The sequence below is a fragment of the Orbicella franksi genome, chromosome 10, assembly GCF_964199315.1.
Source record: "Orbicella franksi chromosome 10, jaOrbFran1.1, whole genome shotgun sequence".
In the NCBI taxonomy this organism is placed as follows: Eukaryota; Metazoa; Cnidaria; class Anthozoa; order Scleractinia; family Merulinidae; genus Orbicella; species Orbicella franksi.
Genome location: NC_138154.1, coordinates 6,321,933 through 6,340,708, shown reverse-complemented (window position 1 = coordinate 6,340,708; position 18,776 = coordinate 6,321,933). Strand labels below are relative to the sequence as shown.

Here is an 18,776-nt window from a genome sequence, read left to right as displayed (position 1 = left end):
GAAGGGACTGTCAAGTACCACAACCTCTGTGGCGTGAAGGAAGACAATTTTTACAGGAGGAACTCCAGGGACTCAAAGGAGACATAGATTGCAATCAGGCGAGAATCCTGGGTGACCGTTATGGTGTGGACATCTATAACAGGCTATTGCTGGACATTCGTGGTGTGTATAACGCGGAAATGCTGCCAGAGGAAGATGAGCCTGTTCCAACACTACAAAGGCTTGAGATGGCCAAAAGGGCATTGCGCACAGGATATGCTTTTCCGACAAATCACTATTCTGTCATGAATGATTTGTGGCAAGAATTTCAGGAGGCTATCCAACAAAGAAAAGGCGGTTTCTCCAGTGAGCAGTTTGTTCGTCCCTCTGTTTGCAGGAGGGAACGATACAGGATGGAAGTTAATGCAAATGTCAGGAGACGAAAAAGGTATGCTGAATAAATAGCTTTCATTACTGATTGTTTCTATCAGTGAACATAAGAGCAATGAGTCTCCCGGAGATCCTATGAAGGTTTGGCAAGGACGAGAGAGCTGTATTAAAGGGACAATGTCACGATATATTTGCTAAAAGCTGTTATAAATTCACCAAATGGTCCCTACATTTATGTAATAACTTAATTACCTCTAACTAAACAATTAAAAGCAATTTTCTTACGAACATTGACACAGCAGCATCATTTTTGCAAAATTTGAATGATTTTCGAGCCAAACTTGAACTCTTTTAAACCTGACAGCCTAACGCTGTTTAAAAAATCCATATTACAATCCGTTTCCATCCTCGCTATCGTTAGCCTTTCTCACTTCCTGGTGGGTTTTAATCATTTGTCAGGTACTGCTCTGCAAAATAAAACTATTATCGTTCAGCTTCCAGTGAATTGTGAAACGACCAATTTATTTTCCGTTAAACGTGATCTCGACCCCCCTTACCACCCTCAGTGGTAAGTGCAGTGTCCCTTTAATAATAACTTGCCCTCTCGTGAAACCTGGTATAGGTTTGACATATGAAAGAGCTGTGAAGCTCTGTGACATTATCCTTGCCTGGAGATCTTCATAGTATTCGGCACCAGGGTTGAGATGGTGAACAGAAGGCTTTGGAGTCTAGATATAACAAATGTGTATATTTTTGACCCACGATTTTTTGCAATATAAATGTCTGGTCCAATTTTACGATTGAATTGACGAGTTCATCCTTTTAAATTCATACGTTTTTTAATTTTATCATTTTCCTTATACACCCATTCTCAGCTAACAGGGACCACTGATGTCACACGGTTTGAGCTTTCTTTTATTTTCCTATCTGACATTGTACATCACTGAAATGTATTTTATTTAGATCTTAAATAACAAATGACATACCCAGAGAAATGTCATTGAATTAGCTTTTCAGGTTACTCTTTAGTAAGTATTTATATTATCCCATGTTGCTGAAAATAGGTTGTCACATGGCAGAAAATTTCTTTTCAAATGTCCTTTAAGCCAGTTAACGCTTTGGACTTTCCAATGAAACTATGCCCATTTTGTACATATTTCACATAAGTTTATATTGAACACATTTTCCGTTTTCTGTAACAGTAATTTACATGAAACAACAACACATGTTATTATCCATTTAGAAGTGTATAAACATTTTTTAAAAGATGATTTGAAAAGTTAAAGGGTTACTAGCTCCCAGAAATAACTAAAAACCTAAAAATGTCAGGCAGCTGGTTTAAATAATGTATATTAAATGTTTACAGCGGAGTTAATATAGTTATACAAAAAATGTTAAAATTATGCTCATGATTAGGACAAAGATTACGCTTTCCAAACTGCCCGATTGTCTAGTTTATTGCGAACATAGAATATGTACAAGGTAAAATGCTCAATTGTTTCTTGCAGATACGATGTTTCAAAGGCGGTTTTTTTCAACGTCGTATAAAATGCAGTGAACAAGTTCCGAGGACACGCAAATCTAGTGACTCTGCTGTATTCCCAGCTAAAACAACTAGCAGAACACCTTCTGAAGGGTGAGGCAATAGACAGACAGCCACAACTCACAGTACTGGAACAAGAGCATCTTTGCAGTGACAGTTAATCACAAGAGTGAGTTTAGGTTTCCTGTTGTATGGAACCATTTGGAAGCCGGTCACGGAAATCATCGGAATCATCGGAAATCATCTGAAAAAAGATCAGACCTAAATGGGATTTGAACCCTTGACCTCTGCGATACCGGTGCAGTGCTCTACCAACTGAGCTATCAAGCCAACTGGAAGCTGATCATGTTGTGAGTTCGTTATATACCCGTAGATCGTGAAGAATGCAGGTGAATACATGAGAGATCGTATATTTGAACTGCGGAGAAAGATATGAAGACATGATTGATCATCCTAGTTATATAAACAACTCTAGCAGTTGTGAAATTAAAGCCTTAAAAAAGATCAGACCTAAACGGGATTTGAACCCACGACCTTTGCGATACCGGTGCAGTGCTCTGCCAACTGAGCTATCAAGCCAACTGGGAGCTAATCATGTTGTGAGTTCGTTATATATCCATAGATGGTGAAGACTGCAAGTGAAAACATGAAAGATCATATATTTGAACTGCGGAGAAAGATATGAAGACATGATTGATCATCGCACTTATATAAACAACTTCAGCAGTTGTGAAATGAAAGTTTGAGAAAAGATCAGGCCTGAAAGGGGATTCAAGCCCGGAACCTCTGCGATACCTCTGCGATACCGGTGCAGTGCTATCAAGCCAACTGAGAGCTTATCATGTCGTGAGTTCGTTATATACCCGTGGATGGTGAAGAATGCAAGTGAATACATGAAAGATCATATATTTGAACTGCAGAGAAAGATATGAAGACATGATTGATCATCGCAGTTATATAAACAACTCTAGCAGTTGTGAAATTAAAGCTTGAGAAAAGATCAGGCCTGAAAGGGGATTCGAACTCATCACCTCTGCGATACCGGTGCAGTGCTCTACCAACTCAGCTATCAAGCCAACTGGGAAGAGTATGAGAAGAGTACGGTGAGGCAGAAGCATACCTTGAAAGAAAGTACAAAGAAGTCAAGGGAGTTCCAAATACGATGAAACTTCATTCTGCGGTTGGCAATTCAGCAGAAAAAGTACTGGTAAAGTAAACGTTCTTGTTATTGCCTAGCTGCCTTCATGACAAAGAATTCCAAGCGGATTCAACTTGTGAGTGAAAAGCAGCATTACAAATTGACCAAGATGACAGTGAGTTGGAGGTCTCCTTCATAATAAGACGAAAATTAATAAGTTTCAAGTGGCTTGCTCAAAAGGATGGCTTGTGGCTTGAAAGGTACAGCATTATCTGCGTAATGGAGCCTATTGGCAAAACTGGGTGCGCCTTTTAATGTTACAGATCGAGCAACTTAAAATCTTTGAAAATGAAAACAATGTACTTAAACTTGACTGAAAACACTAATTGTGGTACTTTTGTAAGAAGGAACTGAAAAGAGGGGTATTTTGATTGATAATTGCTTTTTATGTTCCATTTCTATTTTATTTTTCGCTTTATGAGTGGTTGTAAATTACATTACTTAACGAAATTAACTATATGTTGCAAAGAACTGCAGGAACTCAAACACATTGCTATTAATGCTCCTTTCAAAGTCAAAGGCAATTTTTCATTTTAATTGTGTTGTTCAGGTTTACCAGGAGTAGTCAGTCAGTTCACATTTTCTCTCATGAGAATGAAAGCTCACAAAGCACGAGTTTAGCTAAACCTGTGCTTTTCTACCGTTACTGTCATTTGTAAATTACGTTATCATGTTTCAGGCCGTTTCTGCTTATCTTTTGGCCCAGCATATCATTTAAAAAATTTAGAGAAAAATAGTTTCGTTTGTAGCATTTATGGTTTACTGAGTGTGGACTTTTAGATCCCCAAAGTAAAAACGCAACAGAAAACATAAAACATGGAAATTTCATATCCATAAAAATATGATTAAACTTAAAACTTGTTACACTGCTAAAATGTTATTTCTGTCAAGTTCCAAGTTAGAACGAATAATAAAGCGAGTTAATTTTCCCACATACATTGCTAATTAAAAGCGACAAAACGTCACTTCCTGTGACATCTAACCATTATCAGTATAAATCTACCAGCGTTCTACCACAAATGCCGCTCTCTGATTGGTTACGCTACTCACTATCTACTCTGTGATAGATAGCGAGTAGCGTAGCAGTGTGCCCTTGTACCTTGTAATCAAAATGACGGCCGCTTCTTCGAGTTTTGAAAGAGGATTTAGATAAAGTTTCGAATGACTACTAGATTTATACCAAAACAATTAGATTGTTCGCTCTCGGTTTCTATCGCGTGATAGTTAAAAAGTTAAAGGTTGAGGGGTTGAAAGTTTTTTCCTTTAACTTGCAAACTACTCTGTCGTTTTTTGTGGAAACTCAGAAAATGAAAGTTTACATGTTATTATATTCAGAAATGTTAGTGGGGATCGCAAACACTTCATTTTTTTACTTAACAGTGAATGGCCCCAGTTAGCTGTGAATGGGTGTATAACCAAAAGTTTCAATGAAAATGAAAATGAATACCATTTAATGGCATACTCCTGAAAACTTCATACAGTTTTGTTATTCTAGACTAAGCCTACTCGACCCATAGCTTTTTAACGCTGCCTTAGATGTGCAAAAACTGTCATCTAAGCCTGTCCCAAGCCCGGATAAAAGGAGGGTTGTGAGTGGAGAAAATCTCTCCATTGCATAAAAAAGCATAGAGGAAACAGTAATTTCTTCCAAAAAACCGCTGTGTTCATCTATTAATCTAGGTAAAACATCAAAGATTTTGTGCAGTAAGAGGTTAAATTGCTGGTGCTAAGCAGCTCACCTTGCCAAAGTTTTTGCTCCGCCAATATTTTGCAAACGTGTACCACATTGAGTGTTACTTTACGGACAAGAATGTAACCTCGAGTTCACTTGTTGATTTGTTGAAGAAGGACGAAGAATCCCCGCAATCAATAGTCAATACATACATTTCCCTCCTAACATGAAAAAAACTTTTCCCTTGAAATAAAAACTTTTCCCGTGACTCTGAGCATGCGCAGAGTGAGGGGAAGTTCGCGATTCGCGGACTTTCAGTGTTGGACGTGGCGAGAGGTCGCGATTCCTGGTGCTGACCAAAAGCTGCACAGCCTCTGGGGACGAGAATGGCACCATATAAAACTGGCGTGAAATTTGTAACCCGTCTCTTTCATCTTGTTGCGTTGAACGAAGGTGAGTTACTTTTAAGACTTATCTAAACACCGTCGTTACTTCAGTAAAATTTAAAGCAAACAAAGTGGACTTAGGTCAAACAACAAACCGAGGAGATTCACTGATAATTTACATCTTTAACCCATTGATGCCCGAATGAAACCCACCCCAAAATTCCCGGCGATTTTTTGACTTTTCAGAATGAGCACGAGCACTAAAAATAAATCATGTGCGCAGTAACTACACACACAAGATTAGGCTTCAAGACATGGTTTATTTTAAGCTGAATAAATGAAGGGCCAAGGTATTAAAAATTTCAAAAAAAAGAACTCGACTTTGATGTTTAAGTGATAAGAAAAGAAATTATATTATTTCTTTGTCACGCGACAAAATGCCCAACAGAAGCCGAGATAATTGAATACGCGAAGATGAGTTATTATTGACTTCGGAGGACAAAGTGAAACCAAATACTGTTTGGTAAATAATGGGATGGTGAAATGATGAATTATTCGAAATGCCAATACACTGTAAGAGATCTTTCTGTATTAAGTAAATGTTACCATTTTCTCACCCAACAATTTCAATATTACTACGATTAAATTCGCTCCCTATGAATAGGAAGATTTAGTCTGTAATTTGATAATTTTATCTCAGCACAATCCGTAGAAATCGAGGTCTTCCAAGGCGTAAATTCCTTGGAGACACATGTGCATGCCCCATGGATAACTAATGAGCAAATGAAATGCACTTGTGCTTCATTTGGGATTAATGTTTCTCAATAATTTTCATTGAAGTGGTGTGACCAATATATATAACTGTCTTTAGAAGGAAACACGAAAACAAATTGCATGCGTTGACCTCACAGCTTTGTTTGTTTTACGGTCAATTCGTATTGATGTGATGATGGTATTACCAGGGAAAAAGTCAGATAAGAATGAACAAACGCAACTGAAATAGCAATTATTAAAACGCTATCGAATACCTTTCTCGTCCCCGAGATCGCATGCGTTCACTTGTCTGCTTAATGCCCACTTCTCTGCGACTCAAGCCATTTCTCTCTGATGGCAAAAAGGGAAATTTAGCACTAACCAGATTCCGTGCCGCACTTGACATTGGACTCAGAGAACAAAAAGCATTTTACAGACTTTTCTCGACATGCCACCATTGTTGGGCGAATTGAGCACGTGTTTTTCGACCACGTCATATGAAAGATAATCACGATCAAATCGCTGCAATTTAAAGGGAAACTTGTTATTTCAGAGCTGACTTGAATTGTTTTTGCGGTTACTAAAATGGCAAAAGATTTTGTGAACAGTTTCGATCACAGTCCATTTTTGGTCGAGGTAAGACTATACTGAATAATAATGGATTTTTCCAGCGGTAGAGAACTCCTTTTCTGCTTATATTAAGTTTACTTTAATTCACGGTTAAATTGTCCTAATCAAAAGAATAAATTTATCCTGTGATTAAATTTTGTTTCTCCAAGCTGGATTAGCACTATCCAAGGATTAAACTAAAGGTTCAATTTAACCCACCAAGAGAGGTGAATTAACGTGCTAATCGCATGAAAATGCAGACAAACAAGTCAAAATGGTGGACATTTTGCTTCAAGTACTGGGCCCGGTACGGAATGCTCTGAGTAGTTACCAAATATGGGCGGACCATTCTTCGGCGATAGGCCAACTTTTTAGTTTTTTACACGACTAGTGCAAAGCAAGAAGTCTCAACATTTTTGGTCTCAGAGATAGAAATCGTTGCATGCTGTAATGTAAAACTAAAAGATCTGTGATTCAGTGATGCCTGATTCAGTAAGCTTTGCCCAGCATACAAATCTCATTTTAATTTAATCATTTGTGTTAGTCTTCATAGAAGACAAGTATAGTTGAGATATAACTATCGGGCTTTCTGTTTCTCTTTATTCAACAACAAGTTCGCATCAATTTTGCAGGAAAACGATCTTCGCAGTGCAGCAACATTTGGACCATTTTAGGATTTGACATTTTAAATTTAAGTTTTTAATCTTATCGTAATTAATATACTCGCGTCTCATAAGTTTAGGATTTGAACTTTTATTGTACTGTATATTTGTATTCACAATTTTATTTTCTGAGGGCCACAAGTTTATTAGCCTTTGGCTATTAAGTGTTTAACCCTCATGAAATAATGTCTATTATTATAATTATTATTATTATTATTATTATGGTCCTCACGTAATGTTTGCTTAGAGTCCTTAGGGCCGAGACCAAACCATGGTCGTGGGGCACTAGAGGATAGCCAGTTTTTTGCTTGATACCACCCTCCTCAGAATGTTTATTATTATTATTATTATTATTATTATTATTATTATTATTATTATTATCATCGTCCTGTAATGTTTGGTTAGGGTCCTTAGGACCGAGACCAAACCATGGTCCTGGGGCACTAGGGGATAGCCAGTTTTTAGCTTCATAGCACCCTCCTCAAAATGTATTATTATTATTATTATTATTATTATTATTATTATCACTATTATCATAACCATCATAATTATCCCTTCCCTTCCCTAATACTCCAGCTACACACCGGTTTTACTGGCTTAATGGAGTTTAATCGAAGGATAGTTAAACGATGAATAAACACAATTTTATTCCTTGATTAATTATCCCGGTAACCTCGGGTTATGTTATTCAGGTTTTGAAGAACCAGAGCCTGGCCTTCATTTTGCAGAGTCTCCATTTTACGTGAAAATATGGTGGAGAGCAGATGCTATGGAGTTGTACGCATCTAGAGTCATCCTGTTCAAATAGAACACTCTCTCAAACAGTTACAGCTTTAGTTACAACATGTGCTTATCCAATTCTATATTTTTTCAGACTTTCGATGACGGTGCTACTGTACTGATGCCAAGAACAACTGGCTGATCATCAGCAGTTACAAGAATGCCATCCAGCAGTTTTGTAATGAAGGCAAAAGTGATGACAAGATCATGACTGTCGCCTTCGAGAAGGAGTCCAGCGATCCCTCTGGCTTGATTTTGCTCAAAAAACGGAGTTACGAAGCCAGCAAATTAACATCTATTTCAGGGCATGCAGTTGCCAGTGACATGATGGCCACGACCCGGAAACTGATGTGGAAGGTCAGCTATTGTGTTAGAAGAGCTGACAAGAGTTCCTTGTGTTTAGGAGACATTCTTCTTTCCTGTGCCATAGACGAGGTTAGAAATAGAGCAAAGAATGATCCCCACGGAGCTAGTACCTACATCTGGCTTGTTCTAGCAGGAGAATTCTCCAATGTACCTGCTCTACCCCTGTATCTGGCACATGGGTTTGAGATCATTGGTTTTTACGAAGTAGAAAGCGAGGTCTTAATGGCAGTACGTAATGTTGGTGATGAAAGCACACGTAGGGTTTTAAAGCAGGTGAAGGGCAAATTGGAAAGCACTTTCCTTCTACCTGTCCTTAAGAATGCTGCCACCGTACAGCCAGCGATAACATGGATGGCGCCCAATGACATTTTCGCACCCAGCAGCACCGGGGAAAGCCAAGAAAGCCAAAGTACAGAGGTTTCTGGAGTGAAGTTATTCTTGCAACAGTCTTCTGTAGCTACAGGAAAAGCAACGGCAAAAAGCGAGTTGCAGGCTACATCCAGCAGTAGCAAGTTGGAAACCCAGATGGCGTGTCCTCACGAAACCCAGGAAGACCAATTTTCGCACTCAGGAGTTTCGGATGAGGAAGTTATCTGCGAACAATCGCTCGAAATCCATATGGCGAGTCCTCAAGAAACCCAGGAAGACCAATTTCCGCATTCAGGAGTTTCTGACGAGGAAGTTATCTCCGAACAATCACCTGCGGCTACAAAAGTAGGAGACAACCCAGTAGAACAAGAAGATGAAGAGGACGAGGTAAGCAAATAAAAAGTAAGACTTAAAGAGGAGAGGTTCTCGGGCCACTAGATCGTTACTGAGATAGAAAGCTACACAGTGAAACCTCCATATAAGAAAGTTCTGCATTGCTAAAACAAAACGTTTAACAGTGCTTTTGACCCTATGTTCTTGATCAGTAGAGTTCTACTGGTATACTAATGCAAATGCTGTAATCGGATTGACTGAGCCATTGAACACTATCAGCCATTAGTGTGCAGTGGCTGGAGATTGTCTTGGAAATGGCGACTTTTTTCGTTTTTTCGAAAGTTTCGGAGGAAAATTTTGATTGTGCAAAGTTTAATAATGCGTCAAGAAATAATTGGAAACCGTTATTTGAAGTAAATTTTAGTAAGAATTCTACTAAAACAATTAGATTATGTGCTGTCGATAGTTGGTTTGGCCATCAGCCTCATCAACTATCACCTTATAGAAATCTGGAGCTCATGATCTAATTGTTAAATAGAACAATGCATACAATATCTCTGTCTGATTGTCCTACGCACCAGGAATATGAGGACACGGCGGGCACTGAGAAAGGTTCAAGTTGCGCTGTGCACGATGACGCGCAAGTCGGTGTTGATTCTAGCCTTAATATTGTTTTGCAAGTGATCCATGGTTTGGAAGGAAATAGGGAACTTTCCTCAGACGTTCGTGCCTGCTACACTCAATCTAAATTTTCACCGTGTATGCAGGAATTATTTACTTCCTAAGACCTCGCCCTGATTAGTTTGTTGATGCTGTGCGCTTGGCACATTAGTTCTTTATGCCGGCTAGAGGTTGACCAGAAACTTGTAGCGTTGATATAGAATCTCTCTTAATTGCAATTCGCCCAAAAGCCCTGATGGTTATTCTAATATTGTATCTTACTTGTAGGAGGAAAGTGAAAGCGAGACGCCAAGCCAGCCAAAAAGAAGAAAAAGGGCAGACGGTTCACTAAAACAACGAGTAGCTAGAATTGTTAGTGGTGAAACTCAAGAAGATCTCGAGCGGTACATGTCTAGCTTGGAGTTCAGGTCTTACACAGACAATTTGAATATCTTGCACGCGCAAAGCGTTTTAAGATGCGTGGAAGGAATTCCGCAACAAGAAATGATACAAAACATAGTATCTATGACTAAGAAATTGAAGGGAGATATTTCCCATCCTTTTCTGCAGCAACTACAATTAGCTAGACAGTTTGAGAGCTTAAGCAAAATTCGAGATGAACATATCTTGAATACTGCGAAGTGGCTGGTTAACGAAGGAATGGTATCGTTAAAAATAACAGCATGGAGGGATATTGTATGGATTGCCTGGATTGTTTACCCTTACCCTCTACTAGGAAGGTAGGAAACTTTCTTTCTTTTGGATCTCGCCCCATTTTCTGCGCAGACAAAACACCGAAAATCCTGTTCCTCGGTCTTTCTTTACTTCCAAACCCCACGGAAACGCTTGCTACGCAGGCTATATTTTATTTTTTGAAAAGTATTTTTAATTGCTGGTATATGATTGCTCTGGATTGTTTTGTCATGTGGTTGGTTTTGAATGTCTATATATTTATGAATGATTTCATCGTGTATCCAAAATTTAATTATTCTTAACAAGATATTCAATTTTAAAGGACGTCGTCCAGTAAGAGAGAAGGGGTTTCACAGTATACAGATTTGCAATTCTCTTCAATGATCATTAAATGCTCAGAAAGTTCAGGGCCATTATCAATTATTGTTAAACGGAAAGATGTCACAGCATTGTGAACAAAGTTCATGGTCAATGAAGGTTATACCACCGTAGTAAATTTCCGGTGCTATGACAGAGTTCCTTTATTGTCTAAATCTGATCAGAACTAGGCAGTGATAAATTCCAGGACTACTTTTCGGTTCAGTTGTTAGTAATAACCAGGATAAGGAGACAGGTCATGAAACAGCTTACACATAGTGATATCATAATTTCATAATATCATGATATCAAGCAGATATAATGATAATGATATCAAGTCTGATATCATGACATTTACTTTTGAACGCGATTTGGTTGTGCTCTCGTGCGAAAGGCCATTATCGTTATAACGTATCCCACTGCTCGCATTTTAAGGCTGTGGTTGTGGTTTTTTCTTGTCAATCAAGTAAATTTTATCTCGCTTCGATTTCTCTCTGATCTTGCCATGTGATTGACACTTCTTGGTCAACAAACATTCCACTGTTTTTGAGTTTTCCCACGACTACCCACCACAATTATTTGATTATCCCACTGCTCGTTTGATAGCATGTTTCCGCAGGTTGAACTGAATTGTTTGAATGGTGTCGCTTTGATTTTTCTTTGATCTCGTGATCACCAACAAATTATAATGGATTGGTCGTAGTACTTGGTAAAACCAAAGAAATTTTGGCAGTCTTGTGCTAATGAGCCCTTAGCTAAAGTCTATTGGACTGGTTTCACTTCAAATCTGGAATGAATTCAGCCATTCTTTATCTCAAGCCTGCATCTTGTCAGCTTTGTACTGGGGCATTCCACGAGGTTGACAGCCGCGTTTTAGGACCCCTGGGGAAATGCTTATCTATTTTAGCAATCAATTAGCGGCACCGTTTTGACCAGCTGGTTGGCGATTACGACCAATAGTGATCAGCAAATTCTCTTATTGGCCATTGACACCATTGTCACCTTGAACAAAAATCGCGTCCACTTGTCTTTAAGTGCATGGTCCACGATTCGAGAAGACCAGTGTTGTCTGGTTGTGCCTCTGAAGTCGGTCATCAGGTAGGTGTAAAAGAAAGAACGGGAACTTACTAATCAAAAGGAGGGATCTCAATGGAACATGAAAAAAACGACTGTAGGTCTTTAAAGAGCATTTCACTAGCTTAGTGTTACGCTTAAAGGATACTTCCAGAGCACCGTCTGCCATATTTTCTCTCTCCAGAATTGGTTGTTAACTGGCCGATTGTGGTACTCAGACCTTTCATGGTAAGTTCTAGAAGCCTAGATTATTGCGCATCCCATGTTTCTCTTCAAGTGATAACTTATTTTTAGGCATCTTAGTTCCCCTTGGAGGGCCAGTAGAATGTATGAGTGCAAATCCCATAGAAGGGGAATTGTGTTTTTGTAAATCGAGGCCATTTAAAGTGAATTTTTGTAAGCAAGGGATTCCTATAGATGGTTTTCACGTCATGGTTTTCATGTTCTAAAACCCAAAACTTGAAGAGCCGCCAGAGTTTCAACTCTCTTCAGGCATAAGAGGTGCAAAATGTATATATGTTGACAACTTTTAAGCTCAATAGCATCCTTTGTTTGGAAACCAGCCCAGTTTGAGTGTCAGATGAATGGCGGGCGTGACATGAGCTACCATCACCGTTGTTGCAAAATTTTCACCTATCTCATGATTTTTAGCAACATGTAGTTGCAAAAGTGTTTATCTAAATGCAGATATGTACAGTACAGATATTCGCTGGCCTGGATGACAAAATTTAGCTGCGGGTGTTCACACCATTTTCTGGCAAACATACATATGACACCGCTCTTTCCTCTTGGGCGAAATGTGTCAAGGCTATATAGATACTATTTTGTTCTGGTCAAGTGGCATTATTAAGAAACACTATCTCTGTTCCTGTCTCTACAGATTGTTTCACGATTTCTTCGAAACCTTTTGCTGTGCTTTTCACTGAAGTGATTGACTGCGACAAGTGTCTTTAAGGTCAGTTTAATTGTACTCAAATAAATGTGATACCATGTTTTTCTCAGTTTGGTGACGACCATTATCGGGGGAGGCAAAGGGGAGAAGGGAGGGAAGAGAGAGGGATGTTCAATGTTTTCCATACGTTTCTGACGTTTTAAACATCTTCAACGTTTATTTCATGTATGCCAATTGTTCTGGTCAGGTGGCATTATCTAAATGCGATCTCTCTTTTTGCCTCTGCAGACTGTTCCATGATTCTTTTGAGAGCTTTTGCTGTGCTATCCACTGGACTGTTTGAGTTTATTGCCTTTGAGGTCAGTTAACAATTGTAACAGATACCATGTTTCCCTTATTGACCGCCAGTACTGAGGGAGTTGCGGGAAGAGAGGTGGTGTTTCACGTTTCTTTGTTAGCCAAACATTCTCATTCTTAAACAAAAATCTTTGACATCCATCCTATACATGCCAATTGACCAAGACCAGACCAAGTGGCATACGATTTCAGATTTTTGTTATTTTGCAATATTAACAAAAATAAGCTAAACAAGATCTCTCTTCTTGCCTCTACAGATTGTTTCACGAATTCTGTTAAACATTTTGCTGTGCTATTCACTGGAAGGATTGATTGCACTACTGCCTTTGAGGTAATGTTAATTGTATGGTAAAATCAATACCATATTTCCCTTGCTGACAATTCTCGGTGCTGTCTCACGTTTCCTTTCTTTAGATCAAAAATCTTAGACGATTAATACACAACTTCGCGCACGTTCATTAGCAATCGATGCGCGGGCTGTGTAAGGGGTGAATGAGATTCAAACATTGTTTTTCTCTTTTTCTTAAAAGGTAAAAAAAGTTTTTTCTCGTTCTTTTTGCAAAATAATCATCTCACTCTTCTCAATTTGAACAGCAAAAGAACTTTTTTCACATGTTTTGTAAAAAAATTCACCTATTATGATACCTTAACGCTCGGAAGGAGGATGGGTACAAGTCACCGGAAATCAACCCTTAGCAGCCCAAGTAGCCCATCCTTAATTGAGGTCTTGTTAAGAGAATTTATCAACCCTTAAAACGGGTTAGAGTTAGGGTTTAGTTTCAAGTGTTATGGTTAGGGGCTAGAGATAGGCTTAAGGTGAAGGGTTAGAGTTTAGGATGAGGTTTAGAGACCGAGGAGGGTTTCATTTTCCTCTACCAAAGGAACCGCTGACTTGAACAACTCAGCTGGCCAAGGACCAGACCACAAGACCACCAGCACCAGCCAAGAATTGTACGTAAAAATTTAGGTACCATATACTTCACAATCTCACCGTCAGTTAACTCTATGTACAATTTTTAGGTATAAATGAGTAACTTCCCGGAAGTTAACCTCTTTTAATGGAAATACACACTGAACAGTGAAATAAAAGTGTCTGCCATTCTATATATTGCCTGTACTGAAATTTTCTGTTTGTTTTTGTTGTAATTTTTTTTTGCTCATTTTTTGTTTTTTTCATGTGCCACTTGCTACACGCTTCAAAAATAGTTATTTTGTGAGGAAAAAAAGAATTGCGCCGGGTTGGTCTCGAATCCGGGGAAACTGACGATGAGACTGTGCATTTAACACTTTAGAATCTCACCGTCAGTTAACTTTATGTACAATTTTTAGGTATAAATGAGTAACTTCCCAGAAGTTAACCTCTTTTGATGGAAATACACACTGAACAGTGAAATAAAAGTGTCTGCCATTCTATATATAGCCTGTAGTGAAATTTTCTGTTTGTTTTTGTTGTAATTTTTTTTTTTGCTCATTTTTTGTTTTTTCCATGTGCCACTTGCTACACGCTTCAAAAAAAGTTATTTTGCGAGGAAAAAAAATTGCGCCGGGTTGGTCTCGAACCGGGGAAAACTGATGATGAGATGTGCTATTTAACACTTCACAATCTCACCGTCAGTTAATTTTATGTACAATTTTTAGGTATAAATGAGTAACTTCCCGGAAGTTAACCTCTTTTAATGAAAATACACACTGAACAGTGAAATAAAAGTGTCTCCCATTCTATATATTGCCTGTAGTGAAATTTTCTGTTTGTTTTTGTTGTAATTTTTTTTTGCTCATTTTTTGTTTTTTTTTTCATGTGCCACTTGCTACACACTTCAAAAATAGTTATTTTGTGAGGAAAAAAAAACTTGCGCCAGGTTGGTCTTGAACCCGGGAAAACTAATGTCGAGGTTTGACGTAATATCCATTACCCCACCACGACACCATGTGGAGTTATGCCACAACTTTAGGTATAAAGGAGTCAATTACCGGAAGTTAACCGCTTAACCGGAAGTACACCCCTTTTGATAAAAATAGACACTGAAGAGTGAAATAAAAATGTCTGCCACTTTATTTATTGTCTGCAGTTTTCCTTGGCTTTTTAGTCGGGGCTCTCCCTCTCAGAATATTTTGGGTTTGATTTCTCCAAGAGTATCTCAACAATATCAAAGATATTTCGCATGCCTTTTGTGTAACAAGAGGGCTACGAAATCTTGCCTTTTGCGTTCTTGCAACTGTCAAATTACGTAAGATATTTCCTTTCAAACTTCAAAAAATTATTCTTGTGCCATCTTGCTGGTTTGATTTCTCCAAGAGTATTTAATCAACATCAGAGACATTTACTGTGTCTTTTGTCTAACCAAAGGGCTAGTGAATGGTACCTCTTGCATTCTTGTAATTGTTAAATTACCTGAGATATTTGCCTTCAAACTTCAAAAAAAATTGTTTTGTGTCAATTTGCAGGTTTGATTTCTCCAAGAGTATTTGACCAACATCAACGATGTTTAGCGTGCTTTTTGTCTAACAAAAGGGCTACCGAATGATACCTTTCTCATTCTTTTAACTATTAAATTACCTGAGATATTTGCCTTCAAACTTCAAAAAAAATTGTTTTCTGTCAACCTGCAGGTTTGATTTCTCCAAGAGTATTTGACCAACATCAATGATGTTTAGCGTGCCTTTTGTCTAACAAAAGGGCTACCGAATGATACCTTTCTCATTCTTTTAACTATTAAATTACCTGAGATATTTGCCTTCAAACTTCAAAAAAAAATTGTTTTCTGTCAACTTGCAGGTTTGATTTCTCCAAGAGTATTTGACCAACATCAACGATGTTTAGCGTGCCTTTTCTCTAACAAAAGGGCTACTGAATGATACCTTTCTCGTTCTTGTAATTATTAAATTATGTCAGATATTTGCCTTCAAACTTCAAAAAAAATTGCAAAGTTTGAAAAAAACTTACAAAAAAAAAACTTTTTTTGATTTCAAATATAGACTTGTGAAATGTAGAAAGTAAACAGGCTACATTGCCCATGTTGTCTGGACCTTATTGGTGAAAACCGTGCAGAAAACAGCCCATTGGGAAATTTTTTATGAATTTTTTTGTAGTGACCAGTTGTAAAGGAAAGTTCAGTGCATACTACATGACGTCCCTTTTCTCAATACTTTCGAACTGTGAGTACACGCTTTTTGAGCTCCGTTATTTTTGCTGTTTGGCACCCTTAGAACACTGGGCAGATGCAATCCAACTATCGGAAGAGGTCTCTAAGGTGCTCCGGCACCTTTCTTGAACATCTTCTTCCCATAAAAAACGGTTGCCTCTGCGCAGGCTTTGGTCAAAGTTTAAGGGTGCTATCTTGACCAATATGTTGTTGAAGGACCTCGTTATTAGAACTGGAGACCTTTGATTGATGTTTTGATGTTATATCATGCTTGTTCATGTTGTAAGGAGCCGTTTGGTTTTGATTTTTTGGAAATCGGTTCCTTTGTTGATTAGTTATGACGTCATTTGTGTCAAAATTTTACATCCTAATAACTTTACGAGGTTTTAACCATTTGGCCAGCAAATTGTAGCGTCGGATAGGCCTTGACATAGGCTACGTGCATGCCAGATTTCGTAGCAAATGATAAAATCCTCACAAAGTTATTAGCAGTTAAAGTTTTATACAAAATGGCGGACACAAGTTTGTTGGTACCATGCCCTCAGTGATTTTTGAATGTGAAAATGAGGGGAAACTTTAACTGCTAATAACTCAAAGAGGATTGAACTGTTTGACTTGCAATTTGAAGCAAAGATAGAATGTAACAAGGGTTATCTGTTGTGTGGGTCACGTGAGTGCCAGGTTTCACTCTTATGTCTGTAAGTATACCAGACTTTTACTGCTTAGAACTTTAAGATAATGTTGAGGCAGGCTTTCAAATCTAGACATTATAGGATGCAAAAGTAGCTATCTGTATAGAATGTTGGTTTCACCTCAAACTATAATGTCTGTAAGTATTGGAACTCGTTACTAGAACTTGAGGTCCTCATTAGAGACTAAGGCAAGGTTTTCTTTCCTGCAACGTTTTTTGTAGCTGCTTCAGTCACCATGAGCCGCCGTGCTAGATACACGCCAGCGGAGGACCATGCGCTCCAGGCCTTCATTGAATCGAACAAATACAAGTACCCCGTGACGGGAAATAAATTGTGGCTCTTTGCAGAGGCCCAAAGAGTAACCAGTCATTCCTGGCAATTGATGAAGGCCAGGTACATGCTGTTGTCTGGGGTCTCTGCGAAGAAGGGCAAAAAGAAGCACTTGTTGAGGCCCTCCCTGGGAAGCGGTGCTCCGGGGACAATTCCATTTAGGCTGTCATTCACTTGCACATCCACCTGCCCCACCTCCACCCACCCCACCTCTACCCTCACCACCTCCACTTGCACCACGTCCACCCGCCCCACCTCCACCCACTCCACCCACTCCTTGACGTTGACCGTTCCACGACGAGTAACTGTGACGGACATGACAACGCAGACAGACGGTACGGGGATGGTCAGTGTTGGGGTTGGCATCCACCTGTTCTGCCCTGTCATGCAGTACAGGCCGGTGGATGTCAGCACCCAAACAGGGCATCTGCAATCCCGGTACAGACGATCACATTCATTTTAGACATGCCTGCACCATGCATTACCATACACATCATACGTACATCATACGCCCATACATTCTCTTTGTAAATAAATTTTGTAAATAGACATTCATATTAGTGTATGTAAGAAAAATAGCCAAAAAACAAAATACATAGACCAAAAAAAATCACATTATTGTAAATAGTTTCAATTCAACAAAGTTGAATTTTTGTAAATACCTTTGTAACTAGAATTGTAAAATGGAAGATATTAACTTAAGACTTATTTATTGTAAATGTCACTGTACAAAAAATTGTATATATTTTAACCTCTGTAAAAACAGCCATGTAAATACGTCATTGTTGCTTTAGACTTAGGCTCAGTGCTTCATGTCTCCCGTCAGGGATCAAACACGAGTTGGAGTAGCCAATCTCCGAGGAGTGCCCCACGGGAACATCTAGTGTCTTTACAGTCTAAGTTTTTAATTATTTTTGGGGTACAACAGGGTGTTGATGCACAACTTGCGGACAGGAAGTCCGTTAGGCTTTCTGGGCAGTTTGTAAGCCCTGGTCTGTCTAATCACCTCTCACACCCAAAGCCAACTCCACCTCCTCGTGATGCACCCTGGATAGCCTGGCCTTGCGGCTAAGGTTAGCAGACGGAGCTCTGGCTGAAAGCTGGAGGGGCTAATCATCCCTTCAGTGGCTTTGCATTGACTATGGAAACATTTGTTAGATAGGCCACCTACCTTGACCACAGACAATGTAAAGAGTTTTGCTTTTAATAAAACAACTTGAAAATCACCTTTTGAATTCTTGTAATTGTTAAATTACTTAAGATATTTGCCTTCAAACTTCAAAAAATAGGCCATAAAGATATGCCATCTACCTTGAACACAGTGGGACGAAGAGGATACAAGAAACATGACAGCAGTCATAACAGATGTGCACAAAGATGTTGAAGCCCATTTAGTCTGGCCTCTGCCCTTCAGACCTGTACAGGTCTTAGGTTCATGAAGGCACACAAGCCTCTCAACCACAACAAGGTAGGACTACTGTGAGAGGAAAAAAATGTAATGATGGTTTCCCAGTCCCCCCCCCCTTGCCGTATCAAAT

The 18,776-nt window shown here is 38.9% G+C and overlaps 2 protein-coding genes across 2 annotated transcripts; both read left to right on the top strand.

The window, feature by feature from the left end:
- Positions 1-6,430: 6,430 nt before the first annotated feature.
- Positions 6,431-15,433, top strand: LOC145500735 (uncharacterized). The gene is made up of 2 exons (XM_081480260.1): positions 6,431-9,094; positions 9,989-15,433. Exons 1-2 carry the CDS (start codon positions 8,180-8,182, stop codon positions 10,442-10,444), a joined length of 1,371 nt encoding a protein of 456 aa, XP_081336386.1. The 5' UTR covers positions 6,431-8,179; the 3' UTR covers positions 10,445-15,433.
- On the top strand, positions 15,427-17,701 carry LOC145500738 (uncharacterized). The gene has a single exon (XM_081480262.1). It carries the CDS (start codon positions 17,144-17,146, stop codon positions 17,699-17,701), a length of 558 nt encoding a protein of 185 aa, XP_081336388.1. The 5' UTR covers positions 15,427-17,143.
- Positions 17,702-18,776: the final 1,075 nt, after the last annotated feature.